This window comes from Falco peregrinus, chromosome 7, assembly GCF_023634155.1.
Source record: "Falco peregrinus isolate bFalPer1 chromosome 7, bFalPer1.pri, whole genome shotgun sequence".
Taxonomy (NCBI): Eukaryota; Metazoa; Chordata; class Aves; order Falconiformes; family Falconidae; genus Falco; species Falco peregrinus.
The window spans coordinates 26,762,420-26,784,929 of NC_073727.1; the positions used below are offsets into that span (position 1 = coordinate 26,762,420).

Consider the following 22,510-nt stretch of genomic DNA (forward strand, 5'->3'; position numbering starts at 1 on the left):
CTAACCGCTCGCTTACACAGTATGGCCGGCGACATTAGCTAGCGCTCGCTCAACGCTCTTCTCTGTAACAGGGGAACACACGGACTACAAGGAACTGAACCGCATCGCCTGCCCGCCCGCACCCCCGCTCGGACTGTAATCTTCTCACACACGCTCACGCCGTATTTGCCGCCGCGCACTCCGGGTGGTTTTCGCTGGTTTAAAAAAAAAATCTTTTTTTTTTTTCTTCTGTAAATTAATATTAAACAAATTCCCTAGAAGGTGAAACGCGCCCGGACGGACTAGGACCCGGCGGCGGCAGCGCGGCCCGTGCAGCAGCGAACGGTAGCGGCCGGGGGCGGTAGTTTGGTTGTCGTTAATTTCTGTGGTTGTTGGTTGCCGAGTTGTCTCACCATGAAGGAGAACGGTGCACACTTCTTCGAAGGGACCGAGAAGCTGCTGGAGGTGTGGTTCGCCCGGCAGCAGCCCGCGCAGCAGGAGCCGCACCAGAGCAAGGGGTCCGGCGATCTTCGCACCATACCCAGGTCCGTTAACGGCCGGGGAGGCGGCGGGCGGGAGCGCTGCCCTGAGCGGGCGGGAGGGGCCGGTGGATGGCCGGCGCGCGCGGGGCCCGGGCGTGGTGGCGGCGGTGGCGGCGCTGGGTGGGAGGCGGCGGGCGAGAGTGCGGGCGGGGCGGGGGCCGGGGAATGGCCGTGCGCGGGCTGGCGGCAGCGCTGATGGGGGCTGGTTCCGGGGTGGCTCGGGAGAGCGGTTGGTGGCAACGGCCGCGCGCGGCGGGCAGGCGGCCTCCTTCCCCCCTCCCTCGGTGACAGCACTGGCCTCTCCCGTCCGCCGGCGCAGCGTCCCCGCACCCGCGGGAGGGCAGGGGGTGACCTTCCGTTGCCCTCCAGAGACCCCCGCCCTGCAAGGCTGCGGCGCCGGCCCGCGGAGGCAGGGAGCTTCCCCTAGTCCCGGGCGGGCGGGGTGGCGGGTGGCGGTGCCGGGGGGGCGGAAGCCATTCCGTGCCGCCACCGCGTGCAGCCCCGTGCGGTCCGTGCTGGCAACATGTGGTGGCGGGGGGAGCCGGGCGTGTGCCGCGCCGGCCGGGAGTGCCTGCGGCTGGAGGCGGCTGGTGGAGTGTCGCAGTGCCGCTGGCGGCCGGGGGCATGGCAGCGGCGCCCACCCCTCTGCACCAAGGCTCCGCGCACGCTGCGGCTGCCGGTGGCGGCTGGCCACGCTCGCGGGGGGAGCCGCGGTAAGTCCCTTCACGGCGGGGCTTCCTGACCCCGGCAGCCTCGGGATGGGAAGGCTCGGAGAACCTGCCCGTTGGGACCGGCTGTGCTGCGCTGCGGGGAGTGGGGCAATAGGAATCGCATCCCCGGTTCGTGAGGGACAGGGGAGATCCCTCTCGCTGTCGCGACGAGGATTGATGGTTCCCTCACATGGCCGGTTTCGCCGCCACCTCCGGTACCGTGTGGCTGGGCAGGCTCACACAGCGGCGCTCGGGGACGGCAGCGAGCGGTGCGCGGGAACCCACCCGGTGGCGAGGCGGGGAGGGGGGGTGGCCCTCCTCCCCCACAAGTGTGGCTGGAGCCACGATTTACACGTGAGTCTCTTGGCTCCGCTCCCAGCTCGCGCTGCCTCTTTTCTTTTTCTTTTTCTTTTTTTTTTTTTTCCTCCCCCCCCACCCCCCACCCCATTGACAAGTTCAGGCCAATGAGCGCCGGGCGCCGCGGAGGGGTGGGCCCGCGCCTGTCACCCAATGGGCATGTGAGGAATGTGCTGGCGCTTCTTTCGCTGCCACCCGGGGCGGGAGGCGGGCGGGCCCGGGGCCTGCGCGGCCGCCTGCGCACACGTGTTCCGCGCCCGGGCCTCGCTGGGAGAGGGCAGCTCCCCTCCTGCCGCGGAGGTGTGCCTGCTCGCCCTTTGTTAGGCGGCACGGTAGCTGATGGCCACCTGCCGGCACGCCGGTCGTCTCTGAAACCGTGCAGGGCAAGGCGGGTGTGAAATGTCTTTCCTGGAGATTACCAGTGCAGTATTTTATAGGGAGGTGGTCTGGGAAGACTGGAATGCCCGAACTTGTGATTTGCAATAGTGGGTCCAACTGTACATCTCCAGAAAATTGTGTCCTGGCACAAGTGCCCTGGAAGTGTTGGGAAGCGGTAGCTGTGAGCTTGAAGCACAAAGCAGGATCAGCTTATGGACCCAGGACTGTATATGGGTTGGTAAAGATGACAAGATTGATATGTAGGTGTAATCAGCCGACATAGTTGAAAAAAAGGCTTGCCTCAACTATACAGTGCAGATCTGAAGGTTATACTTATGTTGGTAGTTAAATACCAATATGGTGAACTTTAACTTTTCAGAATGGTAGCTGGAGGATCCGGTGTTTTCAGAGTATCCAGATCTTTTTGTATCCCTGTTACCCAGTGGTCTTAGGTCAGGGAGGTTGTCATGATGTATTCAATGTTTGGAATATGTTAATAACGGTGGTGTTTCTGTTCAAAGGCATACTTAGCATATGCTATTAGTCTTTTCTTTGGTGTTTCCTGTGTGTATATATTGGAAGAGTTAACTATGCAAAGATCTGAATTGCCAATGGGCCGGTAAATGCCTTTCCTGAAGTAACAAGTAGCCCGTGCTGCGTGTGCATGTGTGTATATGTATACACCACTAGCTCATGGGTAGTGGAAGCTTTGTTTCTGCCATGCCAGAAGTATTACAGAATGCATGTTTACCTTTGACCTGTTGGTGTAATGAGGTGGTTTGCTCATGAAAGTGTTTGACTTGAAGCTATTTGGCCCTTTTTGAATAATGTGCTTAACATGGAAATCATCAGATGCGGTTATACATTTCTTTGAGGTTTAATGGTGTAGCAGATACCTATACAAATTGATACCTTGTGGTAATATCCAGGCAATCCTGGAAGACTTATTGCAAATCCTAGTTGAGATATGTGCATGTGATCTGAGTTATGAGGCCACTTCAGGATTCCTGTTGTGTTTGACTTCAAATGGAAAGATTCCAAAAACACTTGACTGCTAATATGCTGGTGTTGGAATATACAGGTCTAATTAAAAAAAGCATTCTGCAGATGTTTTCCTCACTGACACATTCATGGTCTCTGGTGTTCTGTTTGAGCTCAGATTTGTGTTTACAAAAGTGCAAACTTAATTCTTAAAACTGCTCAAAAGCATTTAATGCAGTTAAGGCAGGTACTGTGACAGTTCCTTTGTAAGGTTTAGATATGGCTGTAAAGTTTTAATAGAGTAGATAAAAACTGTTAACTGTTGAACATGTGGTCTTTAACACTGTTTTGAAGCTGAGCAAGCTTTGAAGGCCTTTGTGTTAATTGGCTCTTAAGACAAGATGCTAGTTGAAGCTATGTACTTCTCCAGTAGGAAGCTGTGATGTGACTGAAAATTGCAGTTAACCTGTGTCCGGGAGTAATTATCAGTGTTGGTGTGTTGCTAGCATGAAATTAAGTATTATGAACATTCATTTTAGAAAATTGTTGGAATTAAATTATTACAGTTGATGGATGCAAATGAAACAGAATATATCCTATTATGCTAATTTTATAAAGGTAATCTAATAAACTAGTTTATGTTGAACAGAATTTGAAATCAAAGCTGAAACTGTAGAACAACAGCTAAATTAGAATCAAGTTGCAAACCAGTTGAGCTTGCCTTTTGTATTGTAACACCTGCTTAGTAGTGAAATGTGAGCCATTCATCTACTGAATGACTAAGCTGGTGTTCAGAGCTAAAAATTTGCATGTTGCATGTGCTTGCTAGGGATTAGATGTTTTATAGTCTTTGCTGGAGATCACCAACAAAAAAAATAGGAAAAAAGTTAGTCAACTAATGCAATTAAACTTTTTCCATTTTTTTCCTCCTATGGGCAAGCCTGCTTTCTAGAGAAGAATTCAGATAGGTCTGAAATAGTACAGAAGATACCTATACTTACTGTTCTAATACATTCAGTAAAGGTCCCAACTAAAAGATTCAAGTATTGAACATAGGCTTTACTTTGCTTTTAAGATTTGGGGGGGAACAGGTCTTGTGGTTGACATAATGGCAAGCATCTGAAGGTGCCTACCTTACTCGTATTCTAAAGTGGAATGAACATTTTTGTGGTCTTGAAATAATTTGCTTTAACTGTAGTACTTGTTCTCACTATGCTTTGTAAAGCGAACTTTATAAAAAATAGCCTTAAAGGATGTGTAAAATAAGGCAGGTTTGCTGCAAACATGATGCTGCCAGCCCTAGAGTTGTGATGAGTAGCATATTTGGTGTCCCCACAGTAAAATAAGCTGGTTATTCCTTCAGATGATGTGCAACTATGCATTTCACATCTCAAGGCTTATGATGTTGAATGTACAGGAGTTTGAAATGCGGGCTAATGATGCAAATATTAAAGAGTCTATCTCAAGCATTGAACCCTGAAGAAAGGTCTGAAATAAGCTTGTTTATGGACCTTTAATGTGCTTCCTACTCGTCTAAACCATGTGGGCAAGCAAGAAACTAGAGAAAAACCAGTGCTGTAGTAAGCAGTATGGGGTGAACTGAGGTTCTCATCCTGTGCTACATGAAAACTTCTAAGCACCAATACAGTCATGCATCTGATGGGAGTCCTGTAAATACTTGTGTTGTGCTGCACCCTATAGCCTGACTCAACTCACTGCTGCAGTGCTGTTGCACCTCTACCCCTTCCCCCAGTCCTTAGGATTGTGGCAGTGTTACCTGACTGTTTATCAAAACAGTGAAGGTACAGGGAGGCTGGTCAGTGAGCCCCATTCTACTCTTGCTCCTGCAGTGCTCTGGAACAACAGTGTAGAGTTCACAAACATTACTCTCTGTGGAGACTGGGGAGAAGGCAGGGTAGGCAGGACTGTGCCAGGATAGGGGCTTCTGTCACTTGGTACTTGCTGAGTGTTACATGGAGAAGTGTAATCTGGAGAACTTTATGCAAGAATGCAGTCTTCCCTCTTCAGAAGTGGTATTCATAAACTGGATTTTAGCAAGTAAGTTCAAAATGACAGGTAAAATGTTTGCTTGTACCTCTGAACTGTAAAGAATGGCTTCACTCAAAGGAAGCAAGCCCTTCTACACACTGTTCCTGGTTGTGATGCTGCTTGCAGGAAGTTAGTATGTGTTGAAAGCTTCTTGATATCTTCCTGCCTTACCACTGAAACTGCTAAAGAGTTTGATTAGTCACGTCCTGTCAAAGATCTGGTCACTTAGCGTGAGACTCGATAGAGCATCCGATTAAAAAAAAAAATAAATACGTAGCTACTGGTATATTCCGAGAAGGGCTTTATTAGTGACTGTTGACTCGCCCAGGAGAAGACGAAGATTTGAGGCTTATGGTAGATAATTGCTGCCTTACAGCGTGTTCCTTTTGGAGAAGGTTACACTCAGACTTGCCCTGAATGTTGCCTGTAAGTCTTGGTGAAGCCATGATGTACCTCTTTGGGGCTCATGTTTTCTTAAACACCTTGGGTGGCAGGTATGTGTTCTCCTTTGAGACGCTGAATAGCTTTGGATGTAAAGGATGGAGTTGCCAGTCCATGTATACTGTTGTAACTGCAATAATGATAAAGGCCTGCCCCGGGAGAAATATGCAACCTTTAAAGCACTGTCAGTGGCTATCTTTGTGCTGTTCCTGAAATATTTTGGTGTGATTTTCTTTAGTAGCTGGCTAAACACTTTCTAGGTAAGAAGTATTTTGTGAGGAGTACTGTTCAGGATCACTTTATGTGGCTGCAATTTTCTATTCCGGTGCCTGTCTTTAATTCAAGATTAAGTTCATGTCCCTGGAGAGTTTCTTAAGTTTAAGATAAGGGAGATGGCAGGCAGTCTTTCTGTATATCTATGTTGAGAGCATATAGAGGGTGTGTGGGGTTTGTGCACTCCACAGATACTGCTGAAGTAAAAATACCGAGTTGCCAGTACCTGAACTCAGGGTGTGAACATAGTTCAAGATAATCAATCTTAAACAGCAATTTATAAACCAAGTTAGAACTCTAATAAACAATTCACATGCAGCTGTCTGTAGAGAAATAGCCTGCTAGTAGATGCTTTAAAAAGCTTGTGATTTCTGTGTATTTGGTCTGTACTGTATCTGCCTGTTTCAGGATGCTTGAAACTACTGTTGCAGTGCTGCAGATACTCGTATTTCACCAGCTTTGGTGCCCCTCGGCTACATCTTGGTGTAGGCAGTTTAGACAAGACATAAGTTTGACCATACTGGATCATGGTATTGGCAGGAATGTACCTACTTAACTGTAGCTTGCTGATGAGGTAACTGTTGTATCTATTGGCTCCTAAAAAAAGCACCTGGTAGGTAACAGGTGAAGGAATAAAAGTGTTCTGCAGTTGAATGCTTGATTTTTAAAACAAGGTCTTACAGAAAGTACAAGATAAGGATTGTTACTACTTCACTACAGACTTGTCGGCTCTTCTGTTTTAATGAAGAGCTGTGCAAGAGTATGTATACAGTTTAAGCTGTCTTTAGAAGTTCCGTAGGGTGTATTTCTTAAGAGTTGCAGCCCCATTGCAAAACATCTCTTCCTCCCAGTGGTGGTGGTATTAGCAAGGTACAGTTACTGGGATGGTGGGATGGGATGCTTCTGGAGGCTGTTAATTGCCAGTAGGAACTGAGTTGTTGTAGTTCCCAGTCTCTAAATTCTTATTACCCCTTCCCAGTGGGCCTGAAGCAGCAGTGTTGTGCTACTGCTTGGGGTGCTTGACTCCTGTGTTAAGAACTTGGTTTACCCCTGAAGGTAAAGGCTCAGAACAGAGCAGTAACTTGCATTCAGAAATGTAGTTTTAATTGGCAAGGAAAACTTGATTCATTGCTTACTCTTTCAGAAGTAGGAAATAGAGGAGCAAATGTGATGGTCTGGAACTTGGTTGAGAACTGTTGACTGTTCATTTCATTACACAGTGTAAGTGTACTTCCTGAAAATAAATTAAAATGCCTCTCAGTTCTGATAGGTTTACCATACTGACATAGCTGGGTGGCAGTTTGAATGGAAGTCACTTGCACTCTGGTAACAAGTCAGAGTTCATAAGGCACTAAACATTGCAGTATAGGAGTAGATTGCTAAACTTGGTATTTTCTTTTTGCACATTCTCCTAGTCAAGTATAGAACAAGTAGCTTTCTACCATTCAAACATGGACAGTTTTTCACACTTGCATAGATTTATTCTGTTTGGTGTCCTCTGAGCATGTGTAACCATTTAAGATGGGCATGGTGCTTGCCCATTGGAGAAATGTAATTTTTCATTAGGTGGCAGTTACTTGAAATTTCAGAAACAGGAACTTACAGCTTTGGAGTGAAGTGGGCAATAAGCCTACGTAACAGCAAGGAGTTGGTCTCATGCTTTTTCAGTCTGGAGTTCCAATGGATGCATGTCTGCTATAGAACTTACTTGGCTACCAATGATTCTCATGCATCATATTCTAGTATGCTTGGCTTGAGTATAGGAAAGCTGTTTGCAAAGAGTTTGGGATTGTCCTGATACCTGGCTACAGGAAATAATTTAGGAAGTAGTTGTTTTATTGAGAACTGGTGTCTTGGTTTTTGCCTTTTCAGTTGGAGGCTTTACTTCCCAGGTAAAACTTCACTCAGTTATGAAATAATGTTTTCCAGTATTTCATGGTTACTGACTTGGAGGATTTTTACTTGCCAAAACCAAAATGGGATTAGCTGCAAAACATGTACTGATAACCACTGAAATACTTTTTTAAGGTGAATTTTTGTTTCCACAGTAAATGTGGGTGGACATTGCTTGACTCTAACTAGTAACACTTAAATAATTATACAGATTAAAGGAAGAAATGCAAGAACTAGACTTCTAGTGAACTCTGTCTGCTTGGTACAAAGTAGTCCCAGATGTTCCTCCTTAGCTGTGCTTTAAACAATGGAAAATGTCAAATACTAAGGTCATCTTGCTTAAATAGATTATATAGAGACTAAATCCAGCATGTTAGCAGCCTTTCTGTAGTTTTCTGTGCTACTTAAAAATGCATATAGATACAGGCCAGTATCTGTCCAAACCTTCTCCCCAATGTGGCAAAGTCTGATCCTGGATGTTGCAACCTTATGTCAGTCTGGTTTATGTATGCTTCTGGATCAAGCCTGACATCTTGTATATTTCTCAACATGTAGGTTTTTTTCCTTAGTGCTACTGTATTCAGATGAAAGGGTGAACTTACCCTGTGTTCCTGTAAAGGTTGAATGCGTGAACGCTTAGCTACATTTCTGCAGTGGAATAGTGAAGAATTGAGCAAAGTTTTAACCTTCATTGTTAGACTGCTTGAACACCAAAATTGTTACATCTTCCTCTATGTGATTGAAAAGAAAATGAGCAGTTTTCCTGAAATGCCTGCACAGAACTGTACTACCAAAGAAAATTCTCACTTGTCTACGTAAAGTTGAGGTTTTGACTGTCTGACCAGGTAAGAAGCTTGTGAAGGCTGAGACCTATGCTCCCGTGAATCCTAAGATAGTTACATACCCTTTAATACTTAGACAAGTGCAAAATCAGATTTGTAGTAATGTGCAAATGGGGTTACTGCAGCTCAGCATCAGGCAGCGTAAGGGAATTTTACCTCTGCTTTCGTAAGTGCTGTGTCAGATGCTGGTTGTTTCTTTAATGGCAGACAAAATCAGTAGTGGTACCAGAGTGATTTGAACAAGTTAACACATGACCTGGTTCAATTTACAGGAAGAGTGTAATAGGATATTAGAGGGAAGATAGTAAGGCTGGCAAATTTGTGCAGGTGTGCTGTAGCTTCCAGAGAAAACTAAATCGTTCAGTCCCCTTCTCAGCAAAACTGTGATTGTCTAGGAGTGCTTAAAACATTATCTAAAATACAGGATACACGGTTATGCTCTCTGCATTTACCAGGTTTTTCAAAGATGAGCAGACACTTGCATTTTCATGTAAACCTGAGTATTGGGAACAGAGCTAAACCTAGTCAATGATGTAAGTTTAGAGCTGAATAAATGTGTGGGACTCTTATCTGAGCAGTAAAACAAACTTCTTTAATTTGACATGCAGATTTGAGTGGTCTGTGCTGTCATGTCTGTAGCTGCAGAAATGTATTTCATCAAGATTCACCAATGGTCAGTAGGGAAAACCTCACTTTGATTTTTAAGTTTCCAGTTATATCAAAGAGTTCATAAACTTGTTCAGATGGGTACTTAATTATGAGGGATTTCAAGATACATAGGATTCTATTAATCTTGTTTTTAATAGCTTTAGTCTCATCTAAAAGGAGGCTATGGCATGTGTCTAAGTATATTCTGGTTGACTCCTGTATAAATACACTGCTTTAGTGTAATACATGCTTTAAAAGGGAAAATACTCAGTGTTTAATAGGAAAGATAGAGTGGAGTTTCAAGGAGGCATTCTCAGGTGAGAGAAATGAAGGCATTTATTTGCTGGGTGTTTGGAGGCAAAGGACGTCTCAGTGTTCTAGTTGCATGTACAACAGAATCTAAAAACTTCCAACTTTGCAAACCAGCCAGTTTTCTAAGCGGAGGGGTTGGTGGCTGCTGGAGTAGCCCTGCCGGTAGAGTTACAGTGCGTGCTCTGCCCTGACATAGAGCTGTAGAGCTTTTGCAGTGTCAATAAAGGGAAAGAGGTCAGACTCCTGAGGATGGATTAGGCTGACAGTTACATAGGCAGCTGAGCCAATCTAATACCTTGCTTGGGGATGAAAAAATTGCTTTTTCATGCCTCTGGCTGCAACTGGTTGTTCCAGCTCTACTGATGGGCAGGTTAGTTTTATGCTGGGTTAGTAAATTTCTTAGTTGGACAGATCTGAGCGCAAGAGCCAGCACAAACCTGCAGGTGGGATATGTCGTGGGAAGGCAGGGATGGGAGAAGTAGAGCAGCTGGCAGTCTTGTGATTTTGCAGCTTGAGGAAGCTATCTGTTTCTGCCTGCTCTAACAAATTTGACTGTTGTGTTCTACTAATCTGGTGTAGACAAAAGACTGAAGTGACAATGAAAGTAAAGTCTGCCATTTCTTATGAGTGCTTGGAAGTTTTGGGGATTAATATAAGCTCTTTTTCTAGTTTCGTAATAAAATTCCTTGTAGGATGAGTAATGACAGTAAAGAATTGAAATGCTAGACTTTACCACTATACTGAAATCTAGCAGTGTATATGCAAATAGTTTAGTTAATTTTTTGTAAGTGTAATATTCCAAAGTACTTGTTACAAGTCTTCCGTATCTTCTAGAGGTAGAAGGAATCCTGTGATCCTGATTGAAAAATGAGGAATTCAGGTCATTGAGATGTATTAGTTTTTAGGACTGGTTTTCAATTAAATTATGAACTTGACTCTAATCTGGACAAATAAAACATGTTAACTTGCTGGCTTATTACTCTTGTAGTTGCCAATAACTACTGTGACTGAAGCAAATAGAGAATCAACCTACATCATACCTTCAGTCATAATAAAATTTATATTGGTGCATGTGGGATGCAGGATTTAAGGTTATCTTCATCTGCCTAGTTAGAAGCTTTAGAAGCTTGGGGTTGCTGCTTGACAATTGTCCTCATGCAGAAGATTACACGAACAGATCTTGAGGAATGCTTAGCTATTAAGAGCTAAGAATTGGATATTACAGTATTGTGGGAGACTGTTCCTATATTAAAGTCTTCTCCTTTTGTGCGCTCAGATCCAGCAACTGAAGGCAAGAGCTATGGTCTTGTTTGGGCTGTACTTTTTACCCAGGGTTCCAGAAAGCTTCAGTTTAACATGTTGTTTGTGCTCTTCTATAATTTCTTCACAGGATTGAGTGGGACAAACTTCTGGAGAATGTGCATTGTTTGATCATAAGTGTGACAAAAACTGACAAGCAGGAAGCTTATGTACTCAGGTAAGCCACTAGCTTATTGTTTCAGTCTCCAGGAGGTCAAAAGTTCAAGCTGTTATCAGGGATCCACTTGGCTGAGATCTTGGTTTAGGATCCTGCTGTGGATCTGACTAAAACTTGCAGAGGTTTGCTAATTACAGTAATGCCATGTTTCTCTTCAGTAGTGGGAATGTCTGTCTTTGTAGTTATCAGTGCTTGCCTTTTTTCTTCAACTAAAATGATAAAGGAGCTGTGGTGTTTCTGCACCTGATCACAGATTTTTTTTCGGCAGTAAATGTCTCACCAGTTAAGAGGTTTAGGATTACTTCAGCAAAATAGTCCATGTAGGTGTCACTTCTAGATCAGTAAAAACTTTATCAGTAGATCGGCTTTAACTCCAGTTAATGCAATCAAGTGGAACAACTTTCAGATGTCCTTAGCTTGGCTGCAAAAGTGCAGCTTCCCTGACATCTTGGAATTTTTGTTGCACAGCAGCTAGAAGGATGCTACTTTTGCCATGGTTTTCATCTTGCAAAATAGTTTCCTGCTTTTTCTACATGAACTTTACAGACACATTGACATTCTCTGCCTTACTTCAGATTACAAAACCTGAAGCATTTGTGCTCTTAAAGGCTGCCTTGAGGGCAAGGTTGGGCTAAGAGCAAGCTAGTCAAAAGGTGCTGAAGTCTTGTTTCCACGAGCTTAGTATGTAAAACAAAATCCTGAAGAGAATTTAACTAGTTACAACTATACTGGATGAAGTCTAACCTTGACTTTGAATTCTTAAACAGCATTCCAGACAGAGTGAGTGAATTAAGTTAGACTTTTATTCTCATTATTCAGTTACTTGGTGAGAAGATACTTGTGATGCATGTTTGAAGTGTTCTGGATGTAGTATCCATGCTTTTCTCCAGTTCAGAGGGATTGTAGTTAAGTATCTGACTTCACAGTTTATGTATAGTTAATTTCTGCATCTTGTGTAAGGCATAGTGTATAGCTGTGTGTGTACTCTCTTCATGAGGCTTCTTGTTCCTGTGGACAGGTGCTGATTTACCACTTCCTAGTAGACAGTTTTCCTAAAATATACACCCAGCCAATTTAGCTGAAGCTTTTGCCTTTCTTGAGTTCACTTTCTCATAGAGTTCATTTCAGCTGAGAGTCAGATTTCAAGTTTGACCCTGTCCTGTGTCTGGGTTAAGAAATTGTATGTCTATGTTGTGTACCCACTTCACAGCATGTTTGTATTTCTCTAAGACTGAGGATATGTAATGCATGTAGTACCTCTTTCTCTGTAGTGTGGTAGCTGTGTAATATCATGCTTCTAGCAGATATTTGGTTTGGGAGGTCATAACAGCTCTCAAATGTTAACTGAAACTTACTGGTTTTGACCCATTTGCCAAGCATGTTTATGTATCATATGCTGGATGTTAACTCACAGTAATGCCGTTTGGTTGGGATAAGAACCAAGATCTAACAGTTATGTTCTGGCTTGTTTCATATAAAGCACTTACTATATTTTTAACACTTCTTTTTTCCAGTGAGAGTAGCATGTTTGTCTCCAAGAGACGTTTCATTTTGAAGACGTGTGGTACCACCCTCTTACTGCAAGCACTGGTTCCCCTGTTGGAGCTTGCTAGGGAGTACAGTGGGTTTGACTCAATTCAGGTAAGATATCAAAAATTCTCTGTCTTCCTTAGAACGTACAAAAAGCTTTTTACTGATACTTCAAACTCACTGATTTTATTAAATATTCTGAAACATCTTTTCTACTTACATAAACTTCCCGTAATGGGAAAACTGTAATACAAGATACCTTGCTCTGCTGTAGGAGTTAGCCTTCTGTTTGCCTCTTAAAGGATGCCAACTTGAAAGTGCTTTTGTCTTGAGTTAAGGTTCTTGAAGGGTGAAAGACCTTCATGCCTGTGTTGTCAGTGCTGAAGTCACTGATATTTTCTTGTGGAAAACAAATTTGAAGTGAGCTGTATTCTGTAGCTTACAAATTAAGATAAGAATAACCATATGCCTCGGAAATGGAAGTACAGGTAGCAGTGACTTGACAATGGCAACTTGGGTCCTGTGAAAGCCTATAATAATACTTCCATTCATCTAGATTATTTTTTTTGATTCAAGGTGGATGGATATATCCAATAATGCACCTTTTTTTTTTTTTCAGAGCTTCTTTTATTCACGTAAGAATTTCATGAAGCCTTCCCACCAGGAGTACCCACATAGGAATTTCCAGGAAGAAGTAGAGTTTCTTAATGAAATTTTCCCAAGTAAGTTCATGAACTTGAACAAAGTTGCATAGCTTCTGTGAAGCATTGATGTGAAGTGAGAAGGGACAAGCAGTACAGTACAGACAGGCACAGGCTGCCAGGCCGTTCATTCAGCAGTCTTTGCAGTTCTGCAGCCAGCACAAGCTCTTGACTGTGTAAAAAACCAAAAGCTACAGATACTTACCTTGATTTCTGACACTGATTTAAAATTTAATTTTGGTAAGTCATACTTTAGCACCTTGTCTTAACTGTGGTCATCTTCAGACTTACAAATGGAGTGTAGTAATTCAGTCTGCAGAATCCAGCTCTTACCCCAAAAGCCTCATTAGAAAGGTAGAATAGTAATTTAAGGTAACTAACACACTGAACATAAGCATTCTTGGGAAAGTCCCTCCACTAAAGATCTATTTTAAGCATTTCAAAGTCTAAAACTTACAAGAATAACATTGAACTTTTAACGGCTGGCAGAAAAGTTTTTTGAAGGAGCATGAAGCTGTAGTACTTACCCAAGTTATTTGAAAATAAAGGCTAATCATTAATTTATTAAGTAGATGCTTAAGTGTACCAGGGCTTCTGTCCGTGCATAGGTAAAGCTGTAATCTGAATTGCTTGTTAGTAGGCTCTGAACTGGAGTGTCTAGTCCACAGACTGAAGGAGCTGGTTTTTCTGATTATTTGTTTTACATTCCTGAAGTTAAATGTCTGGTTATTTGATACAGATGCTGATTTGTATCAGTGAACCTTTTAGTATTCTTTGAAAGACTTCTGCTATTGTAAAATTATAGGATGAAGCTAATTTTTTACATTAACTGGAGACTTTCTGTGTTGTCTAGATGGAGCAGCTTATTGCATGGGGCGTATGAATTCTGATTGCTGGTATGTATGTGAAGACTTAGAAGTCTTTGGGGCTTGCAGTAGAACTGAACTTGGTGCTACTAATATTTATTACTTATATTATTTGTATCTTATATAGGTACCTGTACACCCTGGATTTCCCAGAGAGTCGGATATCCAATCAGCCTGATCAGACACTGGAAATTCTGATGAGTGAGCTTGACCCAGTAGTTATGGACCAGTTCTACATGAAAGATGGTGTTACTGCAAATGATGTCACTCGTGTATGTTTGCTTGAGAACTAAGCATTCTGGGGAATGGTGGAAATTGGGCAACAAAATTCTTCACTCTACCTCTTAATACAACAAGGTTTATTTTGTGGTAGGAAAGATCTCATAAAAAATGTCAAGTTAATGTTTGGGGGGTAAAATGGATTTCACTCCAGAATGTTTTCAGGAATGTAACTTCACATTTTCAGTGCTCCTGCTTTAATCTGTTGAAAGGAGCAGTTTGCATTGTTTTGAGTGATTGGAAGCTTATCTTCTGAAAATTTGAGGAATAGGAATAAACCCACAATTCAGAAACTTCCAATAAAGGATGGAGATTGTGAGGAGTAAGACTTACGGTGAAGATAATGAATGCCAAGGGAATCTAGGTACCAAAATTAAGGTTAAATCACGGAGCCATTTGGATAGTTGGGAGGGGTGGGGGTGAGATTTAATGTGTAAGTATAACTTGATGGTTTTGCCTCCTTTTTACAAATGGGGAAGTCCTGTGACATGACCATGGTTCTCTGGCAAGTACAGTGACTTCATCTGGCTTGATTAGCATACTGTATTTGCTATTGAGATTTGACTGTAGCTCAAGTACCATGTGGGAAATGAGAGTGCTTGGGATTGCACTTCATTCTTGAGTACAAAGAAGTGTATTCTCACTTGAGTAAATGTAAACAGCCTTCACTTTGTAGATACTGGTTGAACAGGAGCTCTGTTTTACATTTTGCTTGCAGAAAAAAATTGTTTTAGATTTTTAGCTGTTCCTTTGTCTTGGAGGTATGCAGCTGGGTTCTGTAAGAGGTGGTGTATCTACATGGCAGCGTAGTGCTTAGTGACTGCATAAGTGAGAGGTTGCAAAAGCGAGCTCATCTACAGTGGTACAGATTATCAAACTGACTTATTATAGGGATAACTTTGGTGTTCTGTCACCTAAATTGGTGTTCATTCTGCCAGAGTTAAATGTAAACAAGTGTAAGGATGCATGATAAACTGAGTGGTGCAATTTTAACTTTTTCTATTTTAATTTCAGATGAGTGGAATTCGTGACCTGATACCAGGTTCTGTTATTGATGCTACAATGTTCAATCCTTGTGGGTATTCAATGAATGGGATGAAATCGGATGTAAGTTTTACACTTACTGATAATTATTGTTAAAATAAAATAGTAATTATTTGGTGGTAGTAATAAGCTTAATTTTTTTCAGGGAACTTACTGGACTATTCACATCACTCCAGAACCAGAGTTTTCTTATGTTAGTTTTGAAACAAACATAAGTCAGACCTCTTATGATGACCTGATTAGAAAAGTTGTAGAGGTTTTCAAGCCAGGAAAATTTGTGACAACCCTCTTTGTTAATCAGGTGAGTTTTCCTTCATTAGCTTGTTAGCCTCTGAAATGCATATAGATGCAAACAAAAGCAAGGCTAGAATTTGTTTACTGGAGCATTAGTTTCCTGACTGCCTCTTGTTTGGATGGTAGTTGCTTTGGAAGTAAAATATTCCTCAGTATTACCTTGGCTTGTACTAAATCTTGATCTCCAGAAAACTTAGGAAATACTGTGGTAAGGCAGCCCAGTCTCAGTATTCTAACGGCTTCCTCTGCACTGCAGTGTAGGCATAACTTGCTTTTGCATTTTTCTGGATTTGGCTGCAGCTGTTAGTTGAAGTGCTGCGGTTAATGGTGGTGCTGCCAGCAAATCATAGAATGGTTTAAGTTGGAAGGGACCTTTTAAAAGGTCATCTAGTCCAGCCCCCCTGCAATGAGCGGGGCACATCCTCACTTAGGTCAGTTTGCTTAGAGCCCTGTCCAACCTGACCATGAATGTTTCATGGATGGGGCATGTACCACCTCTGGGGAACCTGTTCCAGTGTTTGATCACCCTTGTTGTAAGAAAAAAAAACACCAAAACTTCCTTCTATCCAGCCTGAATGTACCCTCTTTTAGTTTAAAACAATTACCTCTCTTCCTGTTGCAACAGACCCTGCTAAAAAGTTTGTCCTCATCTTTCTTATAGGCCCCCTTTAAGTATTGAAAGGCTGCAGTAAGGTCTCCCTGGGAGCCTTCTCCAGGCTGAACAGCCCTCAGACTTGCCAGCCTGTCCTCATAGGAAAGGTGCTCAGTCACCCATAATGTTGCATAGAAAAGCAGTACTGTACATAGGGAGCAGAATTGTTGCTTGGGATTGAAACTTCCTGCAGCACTGTCAGGCATGGGTTTGAAGCATGTTGGTAACAGTATCACAAGAACCACACATAAGTATTGTGCTACTCCATCTCTAAATGCTGATTTTAAAAATAACTTTCACTTTTTTGTTTTCTAGAGCTCTAAATGTCGTACAGTGTTTTCTTCTGCCCAGAAGATAGAAGGGTTTAAACGTCTTGACCACCAGATTGCCCAATTCAGTGATTATAATTTTGTATTTACCAGTTTTACAAAAAATCGCCAGCAACAGCACAGTTGATTAAGCATGAAGAAAAAACGCAAAAAGAAATGCCATATAGAAGGTGGTGGTTGCTTTTTAGTTAATGATTCAGGGGGCCATGCTTTCCACTCCCACCACCTTATAGTTGTGGAAAGCCCTAGGTGTAATCATAGTATAACCATTTTGAATTGTATGCATTATTATATCAAGGAGTTAGATATCTTGCATGAATGCTCTCTTCTGTGTTTAGGTACTCTATGCCACTCTTGCTGTGAAATTGAAGTGCATGTAGAAAAATCTTACTGTATGAAACTTTACAACACTTGTAAAAATGATTCCGGTAGAATTACACACAGTATAGTTTTTCTCCAGGTATCACCAAAAATTCCCCACAGACAGGGCTTTCGTCCTCATTAGACTTGAGCCCTCAACCTACTTGCTGGGGACAGTTCTCTTTTTAAATTGTTGCTCGTTTTTTCATCTATGTTGTGATTTCAGTCTAAAACAGTTTCTGACAGACTTTTATGATTTCTAATGAAAACATTTCTAATTAACACTTTCATGTTTGGAGAAAGTTCTTACAACAGTTACAAATTATTTTGCTACTACAGGTGGTGGTTGATTTATTTTTAAATCAGACTGACGTTTCATGCTCTAATAAATCTTATAGGAATTTGCTCAGTTATACTGTAGGACTGGGCTAATGCATTGGTCTTTCACCTCTAGAAACTTTGGTATTGGTACTAACAGGTTAAGTTTCATCTTGCCTTAGTGCTCATTTATCTGTTGGCATCCCTAAGCTGTCACAGTGCTACACAATGGCAGAACTTGAAGAAGGTCGAAGACTTGACAGGGAAGAGCTGAGTCAGGATGCAAGTGCTTTGGCATAGGTATGTGACAGCCTTGCAAAGTGCAAGTCCATATTAGCACCAAACATCTTCCTAATCGCCAATTATGTCAGACAAAGAAGCTGGTGCTCTGGAGCACTGGCAGGTAGATCTAGTGAAGGAGTGGAATTTGCCAGTCTGGGTGTGATTGGTTTGGATTACTCTCAGTAAAACCGATGACCTACCACTTCTTAACTGTAAAGAATGCTTCTAAATTGATCCAGTGTCGCTTCATTTTGTTGTTCCAAGCAAAGTTAATGCCTCTATCTTGTGACAGTCCTGTGACATTGTTGTGCATGTGACTTATGTTGTATTTGAGTGTTGTGACTTCATCTGTTTTTTCCTCCTAATTACTAAGGTGGTTCCTCTTACTGTGACTTGAGGGCATTAAGTGAAGGCATAGAACAAGAGCTGTCTGGGACACCTGGGCAGAAGTGAAGTAGAATGCTATTCACAGAGCATGAATAAGTGTGTTAATCAAAGTCGCTTCAATGGGTATTGACTAAAATGCAGGCTTTACAGAGCTGGCACACTTTCCGCTATGTTTGCAAATACTGGGGTTCTAACAGCTGTGAGACCAGCATGTTAACTAGAAAATTGAGATTATCTTCCCCCCTCCTTTGTCCTTGCAATGTTTTGACTTACTGGTTTGACGCAGTGGTTTTTTGTTCCTTCCGTATTTATAAATGAAGCACTTTTTCAGTGCTTCTAAACTAAAGTCTGCTTGGTTAGAAATCAAGTGGTTGCAACACTTTGATTTTTTTTTTTGTTTTTTCTTTTAAGCATATTGTTGATGTTCTTTACCAGTGTTACCAATTACATGCTGTAAATGGCACTAATGCTTTTTGGTGTTAATATTGAGGACCAATATTCCAGTGGGGTTTTTTTGTGCTTAAACATTGTCCCAGCTGACGTGATGTTTGTTGGCTTGAGGTCCTTAAAGTAGACTGAAGATCCCTTTTCAAGTAATACTGAAATACACATCTTATAAACAGAAGCATAAGCCTTGGCTATAAAAATGAAAGGTGTTGAATGGATTACTGAACTATCTAGGGTGATCAGGATGGGGGGGAGTATGCTGTTTATAATAACTTCTGTGGTGTTAGACTTTGATCATTTAAAAATATCTGTACCACAACTTAATGCTTCAATAAAAGTTCGCTTAAATTGTTTGTAGTGATGATGCAGCAATTCTACCCTTCATGCTTTTGGTACCAGCTGGTTTACTTCTGAAATCTACTTTGTCCTTGTAGGGGGTCCATCTCAACTGTTAATGTGTTGCTAGTTTAAAATGAGACGGCATGTTAAAGGAAGAAAAATGAAAATATTAGCTGTTCTTAACAGCTAACAATCAGAGATTTGCTGTCATCTTAACTTGTATTTTTATTTCAATAATTTCAAATATTTCCCTGAATTAAAACAATTCCTACTTCTTCTGCTCCTAGCATACATTTATGCTACTTAAGCTTAGACTGAGGCTTCAGGGTGAAGTTTGTCTCTTAAGATAAAGTAGGCATGTACCTAATCTGGATAGTGAACTAGACCAAAAATTAGTGGCTAGGAATGTCAGTGCTAAGTGGATGCCAACATAATTGTAACCAACATAATTGGAACTTCCACAATTCCATGTGATCAGTCCTACAGGAATAATGGCTGCAGTTTCACCATACCTCCAAAGCCCTAGTAATAATGGTGATGTCACCAAAGTAGGAAAAACTTGTGTTTAGTGTTGAAGGCCTAATACCTTTAAATCATACATGTCTACATAAAGGTGTTGTTAGTCACCCAGAACCTATTATGTGATGCTAGACCCTTCCGATTGTGTTTTGGATATTAAATAGGATCTTTCAGTTACGTGAAGTACTTCAACACTGAAAACACCAGAGTCTTCCATGAAAAGAAGAAATTTCAGCTTACAGCATCAAGAGATCCTGTCTGACAATCTTGGATATGACAAGTTAGCAGTAACCTACCTCTGAAGAACTGCTTTCTAGACTGACCTCCACAAAACTGAAGATTCATCTTAATCTTCTATTTTAACCCAGTTTGCCTGAAGTTAGCAGGTTTCTTGTAAGATTACTTGTCATCTTCACGCTTTTCACCTCAGGAGTATTCGTCAGTAACACTCCTTTATACTAGCCCTTCTCTTGCAAATGGTGCTGATACCATCTAATTTCTCATGTCAGTATCTACATAATTCTATCAATTATAGCAAGAGAAATGCAAAGCTTGCTGTAATCATCAGCTGTGTTAAATATTTTTTTCATAAACTTGTGAAGGAAATGTAACTGTCTGCAGGTTCACATGTCCACTTACTTCCACTGATTTATTCACAGAAATTAACTGCTGTAAAGGGGTAGGAAGGGCTTTTTCCGGATGGGATTAATCTGACAGTAGATCCAGTCTTGTAAGTGTTTGAGGTCCAGCTTTAATAGTCTGTATTTTGATGCCATCTGTAGTACAGGGAGCATATCTCATTCCACAAGCTTTACTGCTATCAACAAAGACCTGTGCTGACTGAGAGGAGACTGTCTTGGTGAAGACTGAGTTTCAGGAGAATGCACTGAATGTATCAGGGTTGTGTTGTTTGGGTTTTTTTGGTTTTTTTTTCCTGTGGTGCTGGGTCACCTGTTTGGTTCAGCAGTTCTAAAACTGAATTCTGGTTTATCCCTGTATGCCTAGGAAAGGTTTTCTGTTTCCCCTTGGTAGCCTGGTCTGTTTTGTGGACTTGCTGCATTTGAGATCAGTCCGGAGTGATGAGTGCTGGGGGTCACAGTGTCCCATGAAAAGGATGAGCTTCAAAACTAAGAAAAGCAATTGAAAGTCTGAGGAATGAAGATAATACTGGTTGTTGCAAAGCTGAAGGGTCTTAGACTATGTGGGGATGGAGGGGTATGGGCATACTGCAGATAGCATTTATCAGTCTGGGCAAAGAGGGCAAGGCAGTTCTTTGTGTCTGCCTGCTGTAATCTCAACACAGGGTTGGGATAGTGTTGCTGCCACCAGTGCTGGTTTTGAGCCATTTCAGTGGGCCTTAAAAGCCACTGGGTGTCAGTCCTAGGCCTTCGCTGTAGTATGTTTATGCCAGAGAGATGAATCTGCCCTGGTACCCTGGTCAGAGTGCAGGATGGCTCTAGGAGCAGTACTGGCTGTCAGTCTGGCTGCTTTGGTAGTGCAGGTTTATGTGTTGGCAGGAAAATGTTGAAGGTTCACAGCTGGGCTGGTATAAACTCTGATTTCCCTAGTGATAATCCTACAAGCAATGGCTCCAGTACCTGAAGGCGCAAGGCTTGGAAACAAATGCTGAGGATGTGCTCCAGAAGTGGGGAGTTCTCCCAGGCTGTACAGCCGAAACTACGTTAGAGGTGGAGGGAAATGGCTTCCAAACACATTATGTGTAGTTTCAAGCCTGTTGAAGTGTTAAAGCAGAGCCTGTGGCCAGAGCCTAGAAAGAACAGGGTAGTTCAGTGCTGACCTTAAAAGCCCCCATGTGACCACAGTGGTGACAATTAAGTAGAAAAGTTAATGAACTGAAATACTGCTCGGACTCAGCTATATGGAGCTAAGCAGACAGGATGCACATGTAAAGGAATGCAAAGAATCACCTCAGTGTTCTTAAATACACTCAAAAAACTCTCCCAATTTCAAATGCTTGCACAGCCACGCTGTGAATGTGCCTACAGACAAGCACTTGGAAGGGAATGCTACAGAGACAGGCATTTCCTGACAGTGTGTTCAATTTTACTTTCAATTAAGTGTTTAACTTCAGGTTAAGTTACACTTGTGCTTTTTTGTCCTGCTTCATTTCATACTGTGAAATTGCTGGTGGCGTACTCCATGGGGTGTTCTGCACATGGCTTATGGTTCAGGCAGGCCTCTACTGTTTGGGGGAGATTGGATTGGGGTAGAAAATGCTGCTTTAGACTTCATGCCCACAAGGAAGCACTGTTGGAAACCTAGCCAAATTTCAAGTTAACTGTTGAATTTCTCTTCTATTTCTTGTTATATACTGTACTAACAATACCAGAGCTGCTGTTGTATTCAATAATAAAATGAAGCAGGCCCTAGAGAGTCTTGCATTTGCAGCTGCCTGAGAGTCATATCTTGATACAGAGAATGTAGAATTTGTAACATGCTTAGTTCAGCCTTTGGCAACTGCTGTTGATTCTAAACTTTACATATACACACACGAGTGCAACATGTGAAGTCACATTTAGGAGTAAATTCAGACATACAAATACCATAATCTCAGCATTTTTCATTACTGGATTATCCAGAACATGAAACCACATTTTTGCAGTTGCATAGTTCCTCATGTGCATGCTTTACCTAATCCCTAACTTTAAATTAGGTAATTTATAGCATTCTTGTATTTTCCCCACATAGCTTTGTCTAGATTATATTGATCCTTTTTCTCCCTTGCTCTAAATTTGTCTTAAAATGCTAAGACTTTAGCATACACTGCATCTGCTCATTTGAAGACATGTACCTGAGTTAACAGCTTTTTAAGTAACTGCCAGTGCAAGGTTTCTGGTGCTTGATGCAAACCCAGAAAAAATCCAGTTATCCCTGAGAGAAGTCAAACTGGATCCTTGGTGACTTTCCAGACTTGCTAAGTGGGGAGCAACATGTACTAAGGCTTGATAGCCATCTTAAATGCAACCCAAGATGCAAAAAGTGCAACTTTCTTCCTCCCCTCCTACCATGCTATCAGCTAAATTGTGTTTTGCTTGCTTTTGAAAGAAACTTAATCACAGAAAATGGGAGTTAAAGTGCAACTGTCAGATTATCTGCAATATGTAACCTAATATTGGCTGACTTGTGATGTTTAGTTTTTCATTTCTTTAGCAACATTTGAAGATTTATATACTTGGAAAACAAACACAAAAAAACCACCATCCCAACCACTGATCTATGATATGCCAAGTATTTGAGCTCAGAAAGCCTAAATTAGAAAT

At 42.0% G+C, this 22,510-nt stretch overlaps 1 protein-coding gene across 2 annotated transcripts; it reads left to right on the top strand.

The window, feature by feature from the left end:
* AMD1 (adenosylmethionine decarboxylase 1) lies at nucleotides 1-18,724 on the top strand. Of its 2 annotated transcripts, none has more exons than XM_055810149.1 (9): nucleotides 1-524; nucleotides 10,796-10,882; nucleotides 12,397-12,523; nucleotides 13,032-13,134; nucleotides 13,967-14,009; nucleotides 14,107-14,251; nucleotides 15,273-15,365; nucleotides 15,448-15,603; nucleotides 16,564-18,724. In XM_055810149.1, the coding sequence occupies exons 1-9, from the start codon at nucleotides 394-396 to the stop codon at nucleotides 16,702-16,704; spliced, it is 1,026 nt and encodes a 341-aa protein (XP_055666124.1). In that variant the 5' UTR covers nucleotides 1-393; the 3' UTR covers nucleotides 16,705-18,724. The 2 variants fall into 2 exon arrangements, with proteins under 2 accessions (XP_055666124.1, XP_013160027.1); XM_013304573.3 differs by lacking the exon at nucleotides 1-524 and adding an exon at nucleotides 8,258-8,448.
* Nucleotides 18,725-22,510: the final 3,786 nt, after the last annotated feature.